General features: G+C 41.0%; 2 protein-coding genes and 1 non-coding gene across 3 annotated transcripts in view; 2 read left to right on the top strand and 1 right to left on the bottom strand.

The window, feature by feature from the left end:
- LOC129837055 (Wilms tumor protein 1-interacting protein-like) overlaps positions 1–1,915 on the top strand; it is a 40,438-nt gene extending 38,523 nt beyond the window's left edge. Inside the window, exon 8 of the mRNA XM_055902945.1 lies at positions 543–1,915. Within this exon, the coding sequence (XP_055758920.1) occupies positions 543–686 (144 nt within the window). The 3' untranslated portion in view covers positions 687–1,915. The remainder of the gene's footprint in view (positions 1–542) is intronic.
- A 749-nt stretch (positions 1,916–2,664) lies between these two features.
- trnar-acg (transfer RNA arginine (anticodon ACG)) lies at positions 2,665–2,737 on the bottom strand. Its single transcript has one exon. It is a non-coding gene; the product is annotated as a tRNA-Arg (tRNA).
- A 188-nt stretch (positions 2,738–2,925) lies between these two features.
- LOC129837242 (phosphatidylinositol-3-phosphatase SAC1-B) lies at positions 2,926–16,659 on the top strand. The gene is made up of 18 exons (XM_055903253.1): positions 2,926–3,029; positions 3,594–3,691; positions 4,314–4,388; positions 4,547–4,674; positions 5,430–5,579; positions 7,239–7,298; positions 7,413–7,446; positions 8,113–8,214; positions 10,252–10,424; positions 10,603–10,751; positions 10,942–11,040; positions 11,180–11,318; positions 12,310–12,379; positions 12,558–12,630; positions 13,120–13,213; positions 13,317–13,409; positions 13,554–13,611; positions 13,869–16,659. The coding sequence occupies exons 1-18, from the start codon at positions 3,001–3,003 to the stop codon at positions 14,003–14,005; spliced, it is 1,761 nt and encodes a 586-aa protein (XP_055759228.1). The 5' UTR covers positions 2,926–3,000; the 3' UTR covers positions 14,006–16,659.
- The last annotated feature ends 2,624 nt before the right edge of the window (positions 16,660–19,283 follow it).

A 19,283-nucleotide genomic window follows, 5' to 3' on the forward strand; every position in this document is an offset into this window, starting at 1 on the left:
TCTCCTCAAGTGCCTCTTCTCCTGACTCCCGCCTCAACAGCATTTGATTGACATATGGAGTTCTGAGAGCACTTGAAAACAAACTGCAGTGAGCCGTGTGGAGACGAGAGCTTTTGAGGATCTGTCTCTCTGAATAGCTCCACTGTGGAAGCCAGTTAAACAATTAATAGGAGTGGAGAGAGGACAAGAGGATACCCACTGCCCTTCTCATACAGTGTTTAGTCTGTCAAGCCTGCTGGGCAATTCAAGGGGATTTAAGATTCAAGTTATTTCGCCTTTGACAAGCTTTTGTTCTCAGAGATTGGAGGATAGAATGGCCCACAATTCACATTGCTGGCATAGATAGCTATACCCCTGGGATATAGACAAATGTGTATTTTAAACCAGTGTTTTGAATGCAAATTTTGCAGTTCAGATCCCATAGAATCGGATAGATGTAGATGGAATCACAATCACCTTTTGGGGTAATGTTCAAGTGTTATTAGATTTATTTTATAGGCTTTTCCTATTTATCTTCCTCATCCCTCTGTGTTGGTCTGTAGGACTGTCAGATGGAGCTGAACGACGAGGAGGGGCACCGCTGCTACCCGCTGGACGGCCACCTCCTCTGCCACGCCTGCCACCTGAAGCACATCGAGCCGGGCTGCGCCTCGCCCACCGCTGCCTCCTACCAGCACCAGTTCTAGTTTTAGGATAGAACCTGGTGCCACCAGGTGGCCCTCTGAACTAACTGCCAATAACCAACCATAACCAATCTGCCCCAAAAATCTGTCTATAATGGTTTGGATGATAAAGTATGCCTTTACTGTACATCCCTGATGTAAGTGAGGTCTCTGTAAGCGTTAATTGTGCGATTTGTTGATTGATTGAGTGCGTGTGTGGGAGTGTGCTTGTAAATGACCTGTTATTATTTTTTATGTAAAAATCCATTTCTCTATTGAAAACATTATTCATTAATTGTAAAGTGTTGAACTTTCATCTGACACGAATGTTAATAATCTGGAAATAACAAACTTTTTATTTTAAATATATATATTTAAATGCCAAAGCACAGTTATATTTTAATGACTGATACCAAGACAATTAAGCATGGAATTATAACAATACAATTCATAGTCTCAATTAGGTGCATTGTGTGTAAATAAATATAAATTTCATGTGCTTGTGTAAATATCCTGATCTTCATTTTCCCCTTTGTGCCACCAATTTCAGTTGCTCAGTTTGAATCAATGTATTTGTCGATACTGATACAGTAGAAATAGTTTGCATGGCTTAATAGAGATATTGCTCAGTTTTGTATGTCTCTGTGTGTGGGTTATGGTGTGTTTCCATTACATTTTATACTAGAAATACATGCATTGCTAATATGTAGGCAGTGTCTAAAGTCAAAGTTAGCAATTTAATACACAAACTGTACATGGTCCTTTATTATTCCATGTCAGTGGGAATTATGTTGTATTACATTTCTATTGTTAAATGAACCCTGGGTGTTCTGTTCCCAACACTGATACTGGGCTAATATTCCTACTGTCCTCTGTCACACACCACTTCTAGAATATACTTTCTATTGCATTATTAACCCAAATATGGCAGTTATGTCCGAGTCAACAATGTTTCCAAAATCTCTGCACACAATTACCACCTAAGTAAATAGATAACTAGGTTTATTCTATTCCAATAAACCCCCAAATGCCCTGAACCCATTTTGGTTTGCAGTGATAAAAAAGTGACTCTAAATTATTCTGTTTTAGTAGGTTGAGTCTATCATATTTCATGATTTATTATATTTATGCTTGTTTAAAAAAATTCCCATGATCATTACTCATTTGTATTCCAGTGGCTTACTGTATTTAAAAATGATTTGAGAGATGTCCATATGAAATATATATATATAAAAAAATGCATTGTAATAGCCTGTCAAATTGTCTGTCTCTTCTTCATGAACAAGTAGCCTATATACAACAAAACCTTTTGCACACCTGTAGTAGGTATATCTTTACACGGGTATTTAGGATAATCCAAATAAATGTAGCCTTAAAGGGGCAATCAGCAGTTGCAACGACAACAAAGTCCTCTCCACCACTGTTTCAGTAAAAAATTGATGGATTGGGCTGGAGAAATGTAATTCCTACCCATAGACAAAGCTATGGATGCAAAATTTGTTTTTGTTTTTTTCATGTTTTGAGGTTATACAGTGTTTATTCACATTTACTTAAAAAAACATTTTTTTGAATAAAACAAGCTTATATTTTTGGTTCTGATGGGGTAAAAAATGTATGAGGCACTTATAAATGATATTCTTCAATAATCAATGGATACAGAGCATAAATGTATGGATATAGCAACTGCTGATTGTCCTTTTAAGGCTTTTAGGACACACAAAAACATGAATACAAAAGTTTGAACAACTGTAATATGAGCAGTAACGTTAGACCAGACAGCGCTGTTTTTTCAACAAACTCGCAGCAGTGCAGAATCAAATATGCAGTAGCCCCTTGGCGAGGAAAAGGTCCGAATCAGCCAAGAGTAGAACTCAATCAACAACTCATGATAGCATCGAAACAAAGAATAATGTCTTCCTTCATCATGACAACAAACAAACAACCTATAGCTTAATCTTCGAAGAATAAAAAGATCCAAGAAGACCTGGAGAGAAAAAGGAGCCGAGCTAGCCAGGAGTCGAACCTAGAATCTTCTGATCCGTAGTCAGACGCGTTATCCATTGCGCCACTAGCCCGCTTACAATTGCTGTGGGATTGTCGGCTTATAAAGTTTTCATGATATGAGGGTTCGTAAAATAATAGTACGATTATTAAACAGTAACTTTGATCACCTAATGTATTTGTGTGTGCTACATAATACGTTGCTGCATGTACTTTATCATAGTTTGCAAATGTACTACGACGCTAAATGTCTGACCCTGGACGCGAACTCCGGTCCAGCAATAATATACAATGTGCACATTCATTGGTACGTCACTAGGTCAGACCTCCTCTAAAGATGGCGACCGCCTACGAGAAATTCAACCTGTAAGTCTTGAAAATATATATAGTTTTGAGACTTTTATTTTCAGAAGCTAACTACTACAACTTTTCTGAAAAAAATTGCCATATTCTGATGAGAGAAAATTGCCGTAGGTGTACGTCTAGCGCTAGCTAGCAGATGATAAGCTATTTAGCTAACGTTCAACTCCAATTACAGGCTGCAGTCATTCGTATGCGGGATTTGTTTCAGTTTACAGTATTGTAGATAGTTTACAGTTATGTCAATGATGTGTAGTTGTGTTGTCCATAACAGTACTTATCTAGCTATCTGCCTTTCGATTTAATGAGTGGTAGAATGCAATCGATCTTGTTGATGAAGCAGCTAGCTAGCTAAAAAATACAGTTAGCTTAGCTGTTAGCGTTAGTTAGCCCATTGAGCCAGCTAGTATGTGTGAGCTAGCTTGTGGTGACGTTAGCCACTAAGTTGAGCTTTGCCAAATCAAGCCAATGGTTTCCCTTTGTATAAGGCGGGATTCACCTTGCCAGATGTTCGTCTATCAAGGTCACTGATTTTGTATCTCCATCCTCTGTGCCCACTCTCCCCCAAAGGCACACTACCCCAGAGAAGTTTTACATTGAGGCTTGTGATGACGGCACCAATGATGTATTGTCCATTGACAGGGTGTCCACAGAAATGATCCTCACCGGTATGTTGAGTAGGCTGTGTTTGTGCTCGTTCATCATGACTTATGCTGACCAAAGTCCACTTTATATTTACTTTATTTAACTAGGAATGTCAGGTAAGAACAAATATAAGACAAAACACACATCACGACGAGAGACAACACTACATAAAGAGAGACCTAAGATGGCACACAGCATGGTAGCAACACAACATGGTAGCAGCACAAAGCAGGGTACAAACATTGTTGGGCACAGACAACCGCACAAAGGGCAAGAAGGTAGAGGAAACAATACACCACGCAAAGCAGCCACAACTGTCAGTAAGTGTCCATGATTGAGTCTTTGAATGAAGAGATTGAGATAACTGTCCAGTTTGAGTGTTTGTTGCAGCTCGTTCCAGTCGTAACTGAAAAGATGAGCAAATGGTGGTTTGTGATCATAAAGGCAATGAAACAATTATGTGGCTCAGTTGGTAGATCACTGTACTTGCAACAGCAGAGTTGTAGGTTTGATCCCTATGGGAGACCAGTACAAAGAAAATATGAAAATGTATGCACTCACTACTGTAAGTCGCTCTGGATAAGCGTGTCTGCTAAGTTACTAAAATGTTTTTAAAAGTATGATTATTTGTCTCTGTCCCTCTAGTGAGGAAGGACATTCCTCCTCATGCGGTCACCAGGCCAATATGTGGGATCATGGGAACTATCCGTCTGGTGGCAGGTAGGGTCAATCTTGCACTCTTTCAACGTGAGTCAGTTCAGACTCTCCAGTGAAATGATCCATTGAGAAGACTTTACCTGTGTATTACACAGAAATGTTCTCAACTCGGTGGGTGTTTACTTTAGCGACACCTGTGCCCCTCTGCCTACCCTCCCCAGGCACGTACCTCATCATTATCACAAAGAAGAAGAAGGTGGGTGACCTGTTGGGCCATGCTGTGTGGAAGGCTATGGACTTTGATGTTATCTCTTACAAGAAGACTGTGCTGCACCTGACAGACAACCAGGTAGGGAGGTGTGAGTTGGGGCCCCAGTGCCAGCCCACAAGCACCCAAGCTCAACATGACTGGATGTTTCAGGCCAAGAAGAGAGCGTTTCACAATGATTTCTTGTTAATGACAGTGGGTTGTTTTGATGTGGATGTTGACCAGTCAAAAACCCTAGCCTGATACTCTGGGTTATTTGCTAGCTGCAGAAGTCACTTTCCTTCATTACTGTATGTGACCAATACGAAAGCAGCATATTGGACAGAGAATGCTAGGCATCTGTGCTGACATAGATGCCCTGTGTTGAATTGTCTATGGAGCCGGTCGACGACAGACAGTGTGTCTGTAGACAGTCGAGTGTATGTGAAGGGCAAAGCTGTCTATCAGTCAGAGAACGAGACCCCTTCTCACAGACAGAACAAGTACTGCTTTCAGACTATCATCATCATCATGTAGCTGTTACAAGAACACTCTGTTCTGTCCCCAAGTCTAGACAAGTGTTTCTCTATTAGTGAGCATCTCTATGTTCGCTTCTAGTTGAATTACTGTTGGAGGATATGTTATTTATAGTATATATTTATAGGATATCAGTTTAGATTCCTTGTATATATTATTTTAGAAATATAGTGGTCATCTGATACTTTCTAACCACCGTTCCACCTAACTTCTGTTTTGCTTTCCTTCTTCAACCTGCCTCCTGACCTCTCACCTTTGACCTCTGTGCTTTCCTTGTTCAACCTGCCTCCTGACCCATCTTTCACCTCTGACCCCATCAGATGCAGGACAACAAAGCCTTCCTGTCCATGATCAACAGTGTTCTGCTCACAGACGGCTTCTACTTTGCTACAGACTATGACCTGACCCACACTCTGCAGAGACTTGCCAACACCAGCCCTGAGTTCCAGGAGATGAGCCTGCTGGAAAGGGTGAGAGAATGAGGGGATGGATATATTTATACAGTTGAAGTTGGAAGTTTACATACACCTTACCCAAATACATTTTAAACTCAGTTTTTCACAATTCCTGGCATTTAATCCAAGTGAAAATTCTCTGTCTTAGGTCAGTTAGGACCACCACTTTATTTTAAGAATGTGAAATGTCAGAATTATATAATTATTTATTTCAGATTTTATTTCTTTCATCACATTCCCAGTGGGTCAAAAGTTTACATACACTCATTTAGTATTTGGTAGCATTGCCTTAAAATTTTTTAACTTGGGTCAAACGTTTCGAGTAGCCTTCCACAAGCTTCCCACAATAAGTTGGGCGAATTTTGTCCCATTCCTCCTGACAGAGCTGGTGTAACTGAGTCAGGTTTGTAGGCTTCCTTGCTGACACACACTTTTTCAGTTGTGCCCACATATTTTTCTATGGGATTGAGGTCAGGGCTTTGTGATGGCCACTCTAATTCCTTGACTTTGTCCTTAAGCCATTTTGTCACAACTTTGGAAGTATGCTTGGGGTCATTGTCCATTTGTAAGACCCATTTGCGACCAAGCTTTAACTTCGACTTTAAAGCCTCCCCCTTTTTTCTCCAAACAAAGCGAAGGTCGTTATGGCCAAACAGTTCTAATTTGTTTCATTAGACCAGAGGACATTTCTCCAAAAAGTACGATCTTTGTCCCCATGTGCAGTTGCAAACCGTAGTCTGGCTTTATTATGGCGGTTTTGGAGCAGTGGCTTCTTCCTTGCTCAGTGGAGATTCAGGTTATGTCGATATAGGACTCGTTTTACTGTGGATATAGGTACTTTTGTACAGGTTTCCTCCAGCATCTTCACAAGGTCCTTTGCTGTTGTTCTGGGATTGATTTGAACTTTTCGCACCAAAGTACGCTAATCTCTAGCAGACAGAATGCGCCTCCTTTCTGAGCGGTATGATGACTGCGTGGTGTTTATACTTGCGTACTACTGTTTGTACAGATGAACGTGGTACCTTCAGGTGTTTGAATATTGCTCCCAAGGATGACCCAGACTTGTCGAGGTCTACAATTTTTTTCTTTCTGAGGTCTTAGCTGATTTCTTTTGATTTTCCCATGATGTCAACAAAGGCACTGAGTTTGAAGGTAGGTCTTGAAATACATCCACAGTTACACCTCCAATTGACTCAAAGGATGTCAATTAACCTATCAGAAGCTTCTAAAGCCATGAAATCATTTTCTGGAATTTTCCAAGCTGTTTAAAGGCGCAGTCAACTTAGTTTATGTAACCTTCTGACCCACTGGAATTGTGATACAGTGAAATAATCTGTCTGTAAACAATTGTTGGAAAAATTACTTGTGTCATGCACAAAGTAGATGTCCTACCTGACTTGCCAAAACTTTAGTTCGTTAATAATAAATGTATGGAGTGGTTGAAAAATGAGTTTTAATGACTCCAACCTAAGTGTATGTAAACTTCTGACTTCAACTGTATGAGGGAGGAAAATAATGTAAAAACATGTTTCCATTTGGAGATACATTCATGAAAACACGAGTAATGTGTTTGTACTTGTGTCCTGTACAGATGCAGACATTTCCTATGCAGGGCATGTGGAAACAAGTTGAATGGTATGATAAAGATGTGTTGTTTTCTTGCCCTCATTTTAGGCAGATCAACGGTTTGTGTGGAATGGTCATCTGTTGAGAGAATTCATGCCACAGCCAGAGGTAAGGACAGAACTGACACGTGTTAACCACTTGTGGTAAATATAAAATGAATATGCTCCAGTACAGATCTTATGATCTTTCTAAACTGCATTGTCTCTGTTCTTCTTTTGACAGCTGCACAGGTTTGCTTTCCCAGTTGTCCACGGCTGTATCCTTTCAGGGTTTTTTTTATTACAAACTCCAGATGAAGACTTTTCCCTCCTTTTCAATTCTCATAAACAGGAAGAACTCATTACCACTTCCTGCAAGACAACAGATATTACCCATGTGAGAGATGTCATTTACGGGGCGGTTGTTTAGAGTGACTGAACTGTTAAACAGCATTGCAGTTTAAACCCTGTAATCTGTCATTGGTTGGAAATCTACCCTCGATGTGATGGGAGCACACTAGATCACATGGTAATTTTTACGTTCATATTTTGCATGGGGTTTAGCGGTCTGAGTGACTGGATGTAGAGCCCATTACTCTGGATTAGTCTTGTCATTTTTTCCCCTGAGAAATACTTGAAAACTGTTTGACAGACCATGAATATCAATAGAAGTTAACTTGCGGTTTTATCCTTTAGCCACAAGGGGGAGCTAGAGATTCATGTACGTCGCATTATAATTGGGAAATTAGGGATATTGTATTCACAGACAATGAATGGAAAGTGGATCCATTGACATATTGTGATGGAGCCCACATTTCTAAGCATCACAACAGTCCCAACTCCAAAACATTTTCTGAAAAGGATGCAAAGAAAGGTTGAATTCAGGAGGTAAAGTTAGGCTTTAAAGGTTAAGACCGTGTTGTCCCTAACCATGTGTTGTGCAGTCATCATTATGAAGTCCTGCTGCATCAATGGGAAGATCTTTGACTGGAACATCATCTCCAGGCGGAGCTGCTTCAGGGCTGGAGTGCGTTACTACGTCAGAGGTGACTGACTCCACATCCACCAGCACGTCTAACTGGAGCTTTCTGACTAGAGCAGGGATGATGGACAATCTTTTCCACAGTGGACCGGTGTGGGTGCAGGGGGTTTTGTTCCAGCCAAACAGTAATACAAACTGCCAGTCAAAAGTTTGGACACGTCTACTCTTTCAAGTGTTTTTCTTTTTTGTAGAATAATAGTGAAGACATCAAAACTATGAAATAACACATATGGAATCATGTAGTACCCCAAAAAAGTGTTAAACAATTCAAAATATATTTTAGATTCTTCAAAGTAGCCACCCTTTGCCTTGATGACAGCTTTGCACACTCTTGACATTCTCTCAACCAGCTTCATGAGGAATGCTTTTCCAACAGTCTTGAAGGAGTTCCCACATATGCTGAGCACTTGTTTGCTGCTTTTCCTTCACTCTGCGGTCCAACTCATCTCAATTGGGTTGAGGTCGGGTGATTGTGGAGGCCAGGTCTTCTGATGCAGCACTCCATCACCCTCCTTGGTCGAATAGCCCTTACACAGCCTGGAGGTGTGTGTTGGGTCATTGTCCTGTTGAAAAACAAACGATAGTCACACTAAGCGCAAACCAGATGGGATGGCGTATCGCTGCAGAATGCTGTGGTAGCCATGCTGGTTAAGTGTGCCTTGAATACTAAATAAATCACAGACAGTGTCACCAGCAAAGCACCATAACACCTCCTCCTCCATGCTTCACAGTGGGAACAACACATGCAGAGATAATCCGTTCACCTACTCTATGTCTCACAAAGACACAGCGGTTGGAACCAAAAGTCAAAAATTTGGACTCATCAGACCAAAGGACAGATTTCCACCGGTCTAATGTCCATTGCTTGTGTTTCTTGGCTCAAGCATGTCTCCTTCTTATTGATGTCTTTTAGTAGTAGTTTCTTTGGAGCAATTCGACCATGAAGGCCTGATTCACGCGGTGTCCTCTGAACAGTTTATGTTGAGATGTGTCTGTTACTTGAACTCTGAAGTATTTATTTGGGCTGCAATTTCTGAGGCTGTTAACTCTAATGAACTTATCCTCTGCAGCAGAGGTAACTCTGGGTCTTCCTTACCTTCCTTTTTTCCCTTACCTGTGGCGGTCCTCATGAGAGCCAGTTTCATCATAGCGACTGCACAAAGTTCTTGAAATGTTCCGTATTGACTGTCCTTCATGTCTTAAAGTATTGATGGACTGTCGTTTCTCTTTGCTTAACTGAGCTGTTCTTGCCATAATATAGACTTGGTCTTTTACCAAGTTTTATTAACGTTCTAGGCAAATATTTCAATAGGGCTTTTAACACTGCTATCTTAGTTTGGGTTAACTGCTTTGTGCACATGTAACACATCGGAATTCATATGCTTAGGCATTAATCATTCAAACGTTTATTTTATTTCATTGTGGCATGGCATCAGTTAGATTCAAAGTTATGCTCTTCTGTTCTCGATCCATGGAATTAGTCCACTGCGCCACCAGGATGGAGCTAGCATGCCATATATTTTTCTAACAAATACAAAATTGTTCATTTTAGATTAGAATTATTCCCAGTGTCAAACCACTTGGAGAACATTCCTAGAACATTACAAACATTGAAAGTCAATGTAACCATGTTTGAACTTTTAGTTAATGTTCTGTTACGGTAATGAAATACCAAGTAAATAACATTATTATTATTTTATTTTTTGTCGTTCCTTAAATGTGCTGAGAATGTTCCAATGCAATGAACTATCCTGCACCATTCCCAGATAGTTGTGGGAAGATTTTTTGCTAAACCATAGGACAACCACACTCTCGCTAAGCTCTAAGAAACATATGGTTCTCAGAATGTTATATGCTTGCTGGGTCTTCAACCAATATTTTGATTAGTGGAATCAGGTTTTTTACAGCTGGGTTGGAACAAAACCCTGCACACACTCCAGCCCTTTGCAGATAATATTGGCCTGTCCACTTCTTTATATTTTTACTGTCAAACACTCCTCACTCAGACGGATCATTACATAATGTCTATTTGGTCCATCAGGCATTGACTCAGAGGGTCATGCAGCTAACTTTGTGGAGACAGAGCAGATTGTCCAGTACAGCGGGGGCAAGGCCTCATTCGTACAGACCAGAGGCTCCATCCCCTTCTATTGGTCCCAAAGACCCAACCTCAAGTACAAACCAAAACCTCAGATCAGTAAAACCATCGACCATGTAAGCTACCTGTTACAATATTCATATAATTTTTCATATTTAATGTTCAAATGTAAAAACATTTTAATGTACAGTAGTAGTAGTAGTCATTTAAATACAGTAGAGGTATGTGATATTGAGTATTACTATACTGAGTCAAGTCTTTCTTACCTTTTATTGTCTTGTCCTGCTTTCACAGCTGGATGGCTTCCAAAGGCATTTTGACTCGCAGATCATCATTTATGGAAAGCAAGTGATTTTAAATCTGATCGACCAGAAAGGCTCAGAGAAGCAATTGGAACAGGCCTTTGACAAAATGGTGTCCAGCTTGGGAAACGGCATGGTCAAGTAAGGACTACAGCTTTTCCCCATCATTCATTCTGATCCCACTATGCCCGTCTTCTTCTAACGTCATTCATGTATTTCTTTTTAGGGGTGAACATTCTGTCTAAAGCCAATGGAACTCCAAATAACCCCTTAAAGAAAATGATTTAATTGGATTTTACATAACTTTTCTCCCTGTACCGTGCACCTCTAGGTACATAGCGTTTGACTTCCACAAGGAATGCAGTCGGATGAGGTGGCATCGCCTGCAGTTATTAGTCGATATGGTGACAGAGATGCAGGATGAGTATGGGTAAGTATTTAGTCTGCATGGCCGGTGAGATGAGTTTGTGTACTTTGTGTTCATCTCTGTCTGTGGTTTGCTGATTTGTTTTGTGACAAATGTTACTGTAAAATCAAATAGGAATCAAATTGTTTGATTGGTTGGCCAGGTACTTCCTGGTTGATGTGGATGGGAACGTTCTGGTGCAACAGGAAGGGATGTTCCGCAGTAACTGCATGGACTGTCTGGACCGTACCAACGTCATCCAGAGTCTGCTGGCACGACGCTCACTGCAGTCACAGCTGGAGGTGGGAACCACCAACCAGACACGCCCACACGGACTAGACATGTCCAATATATAGACACTCCCACTAGTTCTAGACACTTCTACCACATCCATCTAAACCACAGGTGTCAAACTCATTCCACGGAGGGCCAAGTGGCAGCGGGTTTTCTCCTCCCTTGTCCTTGATTGATGAATTTAGGTCATTGATTAGTAAGGAACTCCCCTCACCTGGTTGTCTAGGTATTAATTGAAAGGATAAAAACAAAACCAGCAGACACTAGGCCCTCCATGGAATGAGTTTGACATTCCTGATCTATACACTTTCACCACATCTAGACTCACTCTCTCTCTCTGTGTCTTTGACATAATGAGTAATGTCATGTTCCTCTGTGTTCTACCTCAGGAGTTTTAGTTTTACAGTTCAATAAAGGTGTAGACCTAGCCTCCCCTTTACATTCTGTAAAAGCAATGGTAGAAATCTTAATAGAAAGTACATTTTATGAGGAGCTCGTCCATTTTGACCTAACATAGACCTTTTGACTTGACAAAGTCATACGTTTCACAACTTATACTACCTTGACTCACTTGACCCATATTTGCAAATGAGCAACAAACAGACAAAACAGAGACTGGAAAACCCAAACTCTGTTGATGGCCTCTGACTAAAGCTGCTGTCTCTGTGGACTTTGACTGTCGGCTGTTTAGCTATCTGACCCTATGTGGGCTGTGAAAAGGTCAGGTCTCATCTCACCCAGGTACAATAAATACTTCAGGTACCATTGTGTTTTTTATTAAACTGTTTTAGCACTGTGGGTTAAACTGTCATTGAAACATCTATTAATAGTATAGTAGTTAGGCTGCTGGTTGACCCACAGGGTGATGAAGGGGAAGTTGCATCAAGGTCTTTCGGGTGAACAACAGTGCTGAATCTGATGGCGACCATCTTGGTTCCGCCTTGCCCCCTGTAGTCAGACCACTGCAGTATCTCACCAAACATCTTTGTTTATCTGCAGCGACTGGGAGTTCTCCACATGGGCCAGAGAATTGAAGATCAGGCCGACTTCGAGAAGATCTACAAAAATGGTGATCCTCAGCTGAAATCTGCACACTTTCCTACCCCTCTGCCACCACGAGCAAAGCATTGTCTTCCTTATGAGATTATTCCAATACTATGGTTTAACATGATTGAAATCCTCCCCTTTTTCCACTGACTAAATCTGTTTATTTCTCTTTCTTCCTCTCTCACCCTTGCTCGCTGCAGCGTGGGCAGACAATGCCAATGCGTGTGCCAAGCAGTATGCTGGCACAGGGGCCTTGAAGACAGACTTCACAAGGTGAGAGAGAAGGGCTCACGTGTTTCTTGCTAATCTGGTGATTAGCGAACTAAGCCAAAGGACTAGCTCTCTTCATAGAAACGCACTCCATTCCATCAGGAAGTCACTGAGTTCACCTGGCTGTAGGAGGATATTATGGATTCCAATAGAATTTGTTCATTATACAATGACAGAGAACTAGTTGTCTTTCTGCTGGCACAGTACCATCCCACTGTCAGTCACACCCCACACACATGAAATTGACCATGCATTATTGGCTATGAACTACATCAGAACATCGTACTGGTTTTGGTGATGAGTATTGAGTGGACTGGTGCCCTAAGAACAGGGAGGAGTAGGATGTTTTGCTTGTGACCTTTGTGATAACTAGGAAGACAACTGAGTAAGAGCGTGCTCAGGAAAGGGTGGAGGATGACGACGATGATGATTATTTGTAGTATGTGTGAGATGATTATGACAGGGATGACTGAAGCGTTGCTTATGTCTCAGAACAGGGAAGAGGACACAATGGGGGCTGGTGATGGACGGCTGGAACTCCATGATCAGATACTACAAGAACAACTTCTCAGACGGCTTCAGACAGGTGTGTGTCTAGTGTGTGTGTGCGCCAGTTATTAGTCATGTTTTTGTAAATCCTTGACGTGTGTGTGGTAACTGATAATTGAGACATCTCTCCTGATCATCAGGACTCTATTGATCTGTTCCTGGGTAACTATGCCATTGACGAGGCAGACATGACCACACCCCTTCACGAGACCAAAGACTGGAAGTTCCTCACGGTGAGATCTGATTGGCTAGGCTTGATCAGTGCTATGTATATTGGCTACAATATATTGGCTACAATATGTGTTGGTTTCAGTCACAGGCGGTAGATTGAGATTCCGTTATCTTATTTAACTCCTGTTTCCCCTCTCCCCATCTAGTTGCCCATAATCATGGTTGTGGCATTCTCCATGTGTATCATCTGCCTCCTCATGGCTGGTAAGACCACAGTGGACACCCTTGTCAATTCTGCATTGAATTCTACTAGGGGCATGGAATTTGTTTGACATTTCTAGTTACACCTGCACCGATCTCAAGTTAGGATTTGGTCCATAAACACATTTTGCAGTACTTCATTTTACAATACTGTTTCCACTTGTACTAAACTGGTATTGACTAGGCAAGTATGTGCTATCAATTGGAACTTTTTCGGTACTTAGTTATGACCCGTAGTGACCCTCAGTGTCCCCCCTCAGGTGACACGTGGACGGAGACCCTGGCGTATGTGCTGTTCTGGGGCACAGCTAGCTTCGTGACGGCCGGCGTCATCCTCTTCAACGGTCGGGAGTTTGTAGACGCGCCCAAGCTGGTCCAGAAGGAGAAGATGGACTGAATGTGTGCGTGTGGAAAGCAGCTACGCCCCACAGACTTCTCCTCGTCCACTTCATCCCACTCTTCTTCATCATCGTACCCTCAGCATCAGCGGGCCTGGAGCCTGTACTGATTACTGAGCCAACGGCATGAGGAAGAGGAGGAGGAGGAGGAGGGTGGGGTGAGAGAAAGGCCAGGTGTATGATGTAGGGCTGTGAAGCATACAGGGACTCGCTCTGCACTGGCCTGCTGCTGTCCACACCACTAAGCACATTGTTTGGGCTGGGGCTGGGGAAGATCCCTACCCTACCCTTGTCCATAGACTGACTGTATAAGCTGAAAACTGTCTGATTTTATAATACCCCACTACGGTAACACAGTTACCCCTCTGCACGGAATGCATATGAACTGGCACTGCTGTTGTTGCCATAGCAACCTTGACACGGGAACTACTTTTAAAAAATCTTGCCTTTTTTGTTGTTGATTTGTCGCCTTCTAGCTACATCATGTCATATTTGCTCTGTTGGTTGCCATATTGTTTCAGTGTCATTGCCCCTGAAGGGTCGATCTGAACGTGGTGTCTTAGTGTGATAGCCACTGGCACCCAATATGTCAGCTGTCTGACGGCCCAGCCCAAGCCATGATCCCAAAACTAGCTCACCAATAGTCATGGAGAGAAGGTGCTAGCTGGCCAGTGATTGGGGAGAGAATGTTCTAGCTGGCCAACAGTCAGATAGAGAATGTGCTAGCTGGCCAATGGTTGTTGAGAGAATGTTCTAGCTGGCCAATAGTTGGAGAGAATGGGATGTACTGTTTCAATAGGGAACTTTAGTTATGGTGTCCCACCACCATTAATGCCATTGTAACTGGCCATACTATTCTCGCTCACTGCACTTCTGAGTGCACAGACAGACCCTCAAAGGGTTTCACATGAGGATTCCTCTGAGGAATGTTTGTCTCTGGCTGTCTAGTCTTCCCAGGGATGGAAAGCTTCATGAAACAGCTGGAAAGACAAATCCTCATTAGTTTCTGACAACTAAAAGGTGTGAGATAGCATCAAACTATAGTGAGTAGGATCTGTCTTTGACCAGTAGACTGGGAGGCCCAGACCTAGGCTAATAATGAAGCATGGATTTAAACATCCAAATGCAGCCATTTCCATCTCAATATCAAATCATTTCTGGGTAACAGCTGAGTACCTTACTGTTATTGTTTTCAATTAAAATGGTCGAAAAGAAAATAATTGTCTGGGAATGGTTTTAGGGGAGGGGTAAACTGAACTAGTTGTTATTGGCAGAGAGGTTTGGAAATCTTTCTTATTCATCTATTAACTCATTTTTACCGTCTGGTGATGTTCGCCAGGCAGGTCAAAATTCCATCCCACCAAAACAGGCTGAAATTTCAGTATTTTCTAACACTAGAAGAGCATTATAATTTCACCGTATTATTCCAACCTGGAAATGTATATTAAACACGGGAAAATCTAGTTTTTGACTGAACTGGGCATTTAAACAAACCAAAGTCTCATGGGGCATTGGGGATTTTAAAATGCCACTTGTCCCCTATGACGATGTCTTTGTTTTAGTGTGTCTGGGTGGGAATGTGAACTGTTAACCTCTCTTACACAATCTTTCTCTGTATTATTTATCCTTTGATTATTGGCTGTTCTGTAGCACTAGCCCCAAGTCAAGTTGTGCTGCCTTACCACAGGTCATTATAAGAGACGGGGTGTTTAGTAGCAGGATTGGGGCCAATTCCATATAAATTCAATTCAGGAAGTAAAGTCCAATTCACAATTGTATTCTCATTGAAAAGCATTGAGAACATGTTTAATTGGAATAGGAATTTCAGTTTACTTCCTGAATTAAAATTAAATTGAGCCCAACCCTGGTGTATAGTGTACATAATCATTACAGGATCACACTTACCTTACCTGCTGTCAGAGTGGCACCTGCTGATCTGAGAATGTTAAAGTATGTAATATTAAATTGATTATATTGCCGCTTATGTGTCTTTCCACTTCAACTGTAGTGGTACAAAACGACAATGCGAGAGTACGTATGTCCTATAACTTTAAATGTAGAGGTCCAATGATACATTGGTGTATGGTTACTATGATAAAGCATAAGTTGGTTATTATGCTTCTCAAAGCTACATATTGAAATGGCTCACTTGCTGTAGCTATAACCCATCGGATGCCATGCAAATGCAAATGGACAACAGTACATTCCGCTGTGCATTATCAGCCATAAGCCTATCAAATTCAAGAATCAGCCAGCATAGTGTCTCTTGTGATCTGTGTTTTTAAACAGATGATTTAGGTTCCATGTAAACCTAGATACAATTTCATGTAATGACAAAGCATTGTATGCTTGTAAGAATGATGTGCTATTTAAGCTGAGTAATGTTTGAGCGGTTTTAGACAAATCTTTTTGGTTAGACTGCTTTACCAATGAAAATGGGTTGCTACTGTTGGCTCAATGCAGTAATAAGAAAACAAGCTGGACCAGTTTTAATTGTTTTATAGGCCTATATTATTGTCACTTGTTTATCAGAGGATTTTATTTTGGGGGTGTTATTTTCCAGGATTTTAATTTGTTTTTGTGTTTTTTTGTCACTTAAAACATTGTGTCCGAGAATGTGTAATAAATGTGTCATCAGGCATTTGGTTCCATTTCCTAATATTGTTCTATAGAAATTGTTATTTTACACAATGTAGCCTATTTATTGTCCATAGTGTTTCTGGTTTAGTTAAGTTTTAAGTGACAATATGGAGCATACTATTGGTACCGTAATAAGAAGCAATGTCCTTCCTTCCTTTAGGAGGTAGTTTATGAATGTGTGTAGCAGTCCATTTTAGCAAGTGTATTCTTTATTAGATAATGGTTCATCATTGTCTGATTTCTTTTCAGAAAACAACAGAACTGCCCTTAACTATTTTCTTGGCAGTTTTTCCCTAGGTGGCATAGTGCCACAAAGTAGTACCCACCCTTACTAGTGCTGGTACACATAACAGAAAGTAGTTGAATTTGTTGAACAAGATGTTCATACTTTAGTTTGAGGATGTGCATATACAGCCTGCTCTTGGTGTTATTCCCTCCATCTATAATGCATTGAGGCACAGTATGTCAGTATGTTGATTTTACTTGATTTTATTAGGATCCACATTAGCTGACGCCATGACGACAGCTAGTCTACCTGGGGTCTGACACTTAACAAAAAAGACATTAGACATTAAGAAACATTGACAAGTAGACAGAGACATTTAAAATACCTGAAAGGTAACATTTAACAGTCAATTTTCATATTCAGTGATCAATCTCATTAGATCGTTTTCTTGAATATTAACGTACTTATCCCTTGAGAAATGTCAACCAACTATCACAAATAATTTTTGATAAAAATATAAAAAATGGTGTCCGCCAAACAATTTAGTTTTCATTGCATTTCAAAGGCAGTAGGCTATACTTTTTCGTGTGACTGTTAAAAATTTTGAATAAGTAATTTGTATATTTCATAATAATCTGTGATACAGAGTCAATAGTGTTTCGGTTTTGCCGTCATTGTAGTATAATTAAACGTAGACAGCGAAAATGACTTTGCCATTAGCAGCACCGCCGATATTGAGAAGAGTGAGATGCAAGACATCGCTCTCACACAGTATCTGCATGTGCACAGGTTCCCTTCGCAGCGTGGAAGTTGAGCTTTGCGTTTCAACACTTAGTTGTTGCGGAAATTGACCCACTATGCTGTTTATTTTTCAGCATCTATGTCACATTGCTGAGTAACTTTAATGTGTAATGTTTTATCTGCGGAGGAGTTGGGTAGCAGATGTAACATATATACCAGCCACCTCACCCCTCTCTTTATCCAAGCTGTGATAAACAGACACAGATGCTCTCGCCAGAACGCATGTGTAACGTTACTGGAATACTAGCTAGCTCACAATGTCATTTGCTCCCGCCTGCCGAGTACCTGCCCTTGCCGTAACGTTAAACTGCTAGATAGCAGAGTGCGGCAGGCGGGGGCGAAGGACACTCCCGTTGTCTTAGCTAGCTAGCTACTCGTTTCGCTCCCGCTGTGTACCCGTGTTAAAAGAGCAGTTGGCTTCTGAGCCCTCACCCGCTAATTCTACTTTGGTCTGACCCACTACAAGATGTCCGGCAAGAACCAGGCAGATGTGTCCATGTCCAGAGTTTTACACTCTTAGTCAACACACACACAAAGTGTTTTTTGTGCTTTCTATTGAAGAATAGAACTAAACATGCATATTGGGGCTCCTGAGGGGTGCAGCGGTCTAAGGCACTGCATCTCTGTGCTAGATGCGTCACTACAGACCCTGGTTCGATTCCAGGCTGTATCACAACCGGCCATGATTGGGAGTTTCATTGGGTGGCGCACAATTGGCCCAGCGTCGTCCGGGTTAGGGTTTGGCCGGGTAGGCTGTCATTGTAAATAAGATTTTGTTCTTAACTGACTTGCCTAGCTAAATAATGGTTAAATAAAAAATTAACAATTTTTAGCAAACTACACAATTTGATATTTACATAGCCCAATAAATAGCATGGCTATACAACATAACATCAGAGATATTCACATATTCAATTATCTGTAAGGTCCCATTTCAAACACAGATTGCCTCACAAAGAAGTATGAGTAAAAACCGACATTGAATACTCTTTTGAGCATGGTGAAGTCATTTGCACTTTGGATGGTGTATCAGGACACACAGTCACTGCAAAGATACAGGTGTCCTTCATTTTTTTTTACCCCTCCACCACCCCATTTGAAGGACAAATATTGTAGTTTTTCTTTTACCGCTTTTTTGCTAAATATACATACATTTTACCTATACATTTTGCATAAACATTTTACATACATGGTACTTTTATATATAACAACCATACATTACCAAACAAACTCTTGAATCCCAACTCTCAGCCACTCACAGCCCATCCCACCTATCACCATAGACCGCCCTTGTTTGGTTTACATTTGCCATATATTTTTCAATTGTGATGTTTCATAAAACGTTTGAATTTTTCTAATCTATTATTATCCACAGATTGTGAGCTAAAGATGAAAACCTTTCCTACGAGTATTATTATATTATTTATTGATTGGCTATGGCTTTCCAGATCGCCCAACACGGTTATTTGTAAGGTTAATTTTAAGTGCATGTTGTGATTTTTTAACCATTCCAGAAGCTGTGACCAGAAATAAACTACATAGGGGCAATACCAGAATAAGTGATCTATTGATTCTGTCTTTTCGCAACAAAGTCTACAGAGCTGAGATTT

The sequence above is a fragment of the Salvelinus fontinalis genome, chromosome 38, assembly GCF_029448725.1.
Source record: "Salvelinus fontinalis isolate EN_2023a chromosome 38, ASM2944872v1, whole genome shotgun sequence".
NCBI classification, from domain to species: Eukaryota; Metazoa; Chordata; class Actinopteri; order Salmoniformes; family Salmonidae; genus Salvelinus; species Salvelinus fontinalis.

Bases quoted from the DNA above. Each gene is read 5' to 3' on its own strand.
- LOC129837242 (XM_055903253.1), top strand. From the start codon at position 3,001: ATGGCGACCGCCTACGAGAAATTCAACCT. The intron at 7,447-8,112 runs GTATCCTTTCAG...TGTGTTGTGCAG, and splicing joins TTTCCCAGTTGTCCACGGCT to TCATCATTATGAAGTCCTGC. The intron at 11,041-11,179 runs GTAAGTATTTAG...TTGGTTGGCCAG, and splicing joins GAGATGCAGGATGAGTATGG to GTACTTCCTGGTTGATGTGG.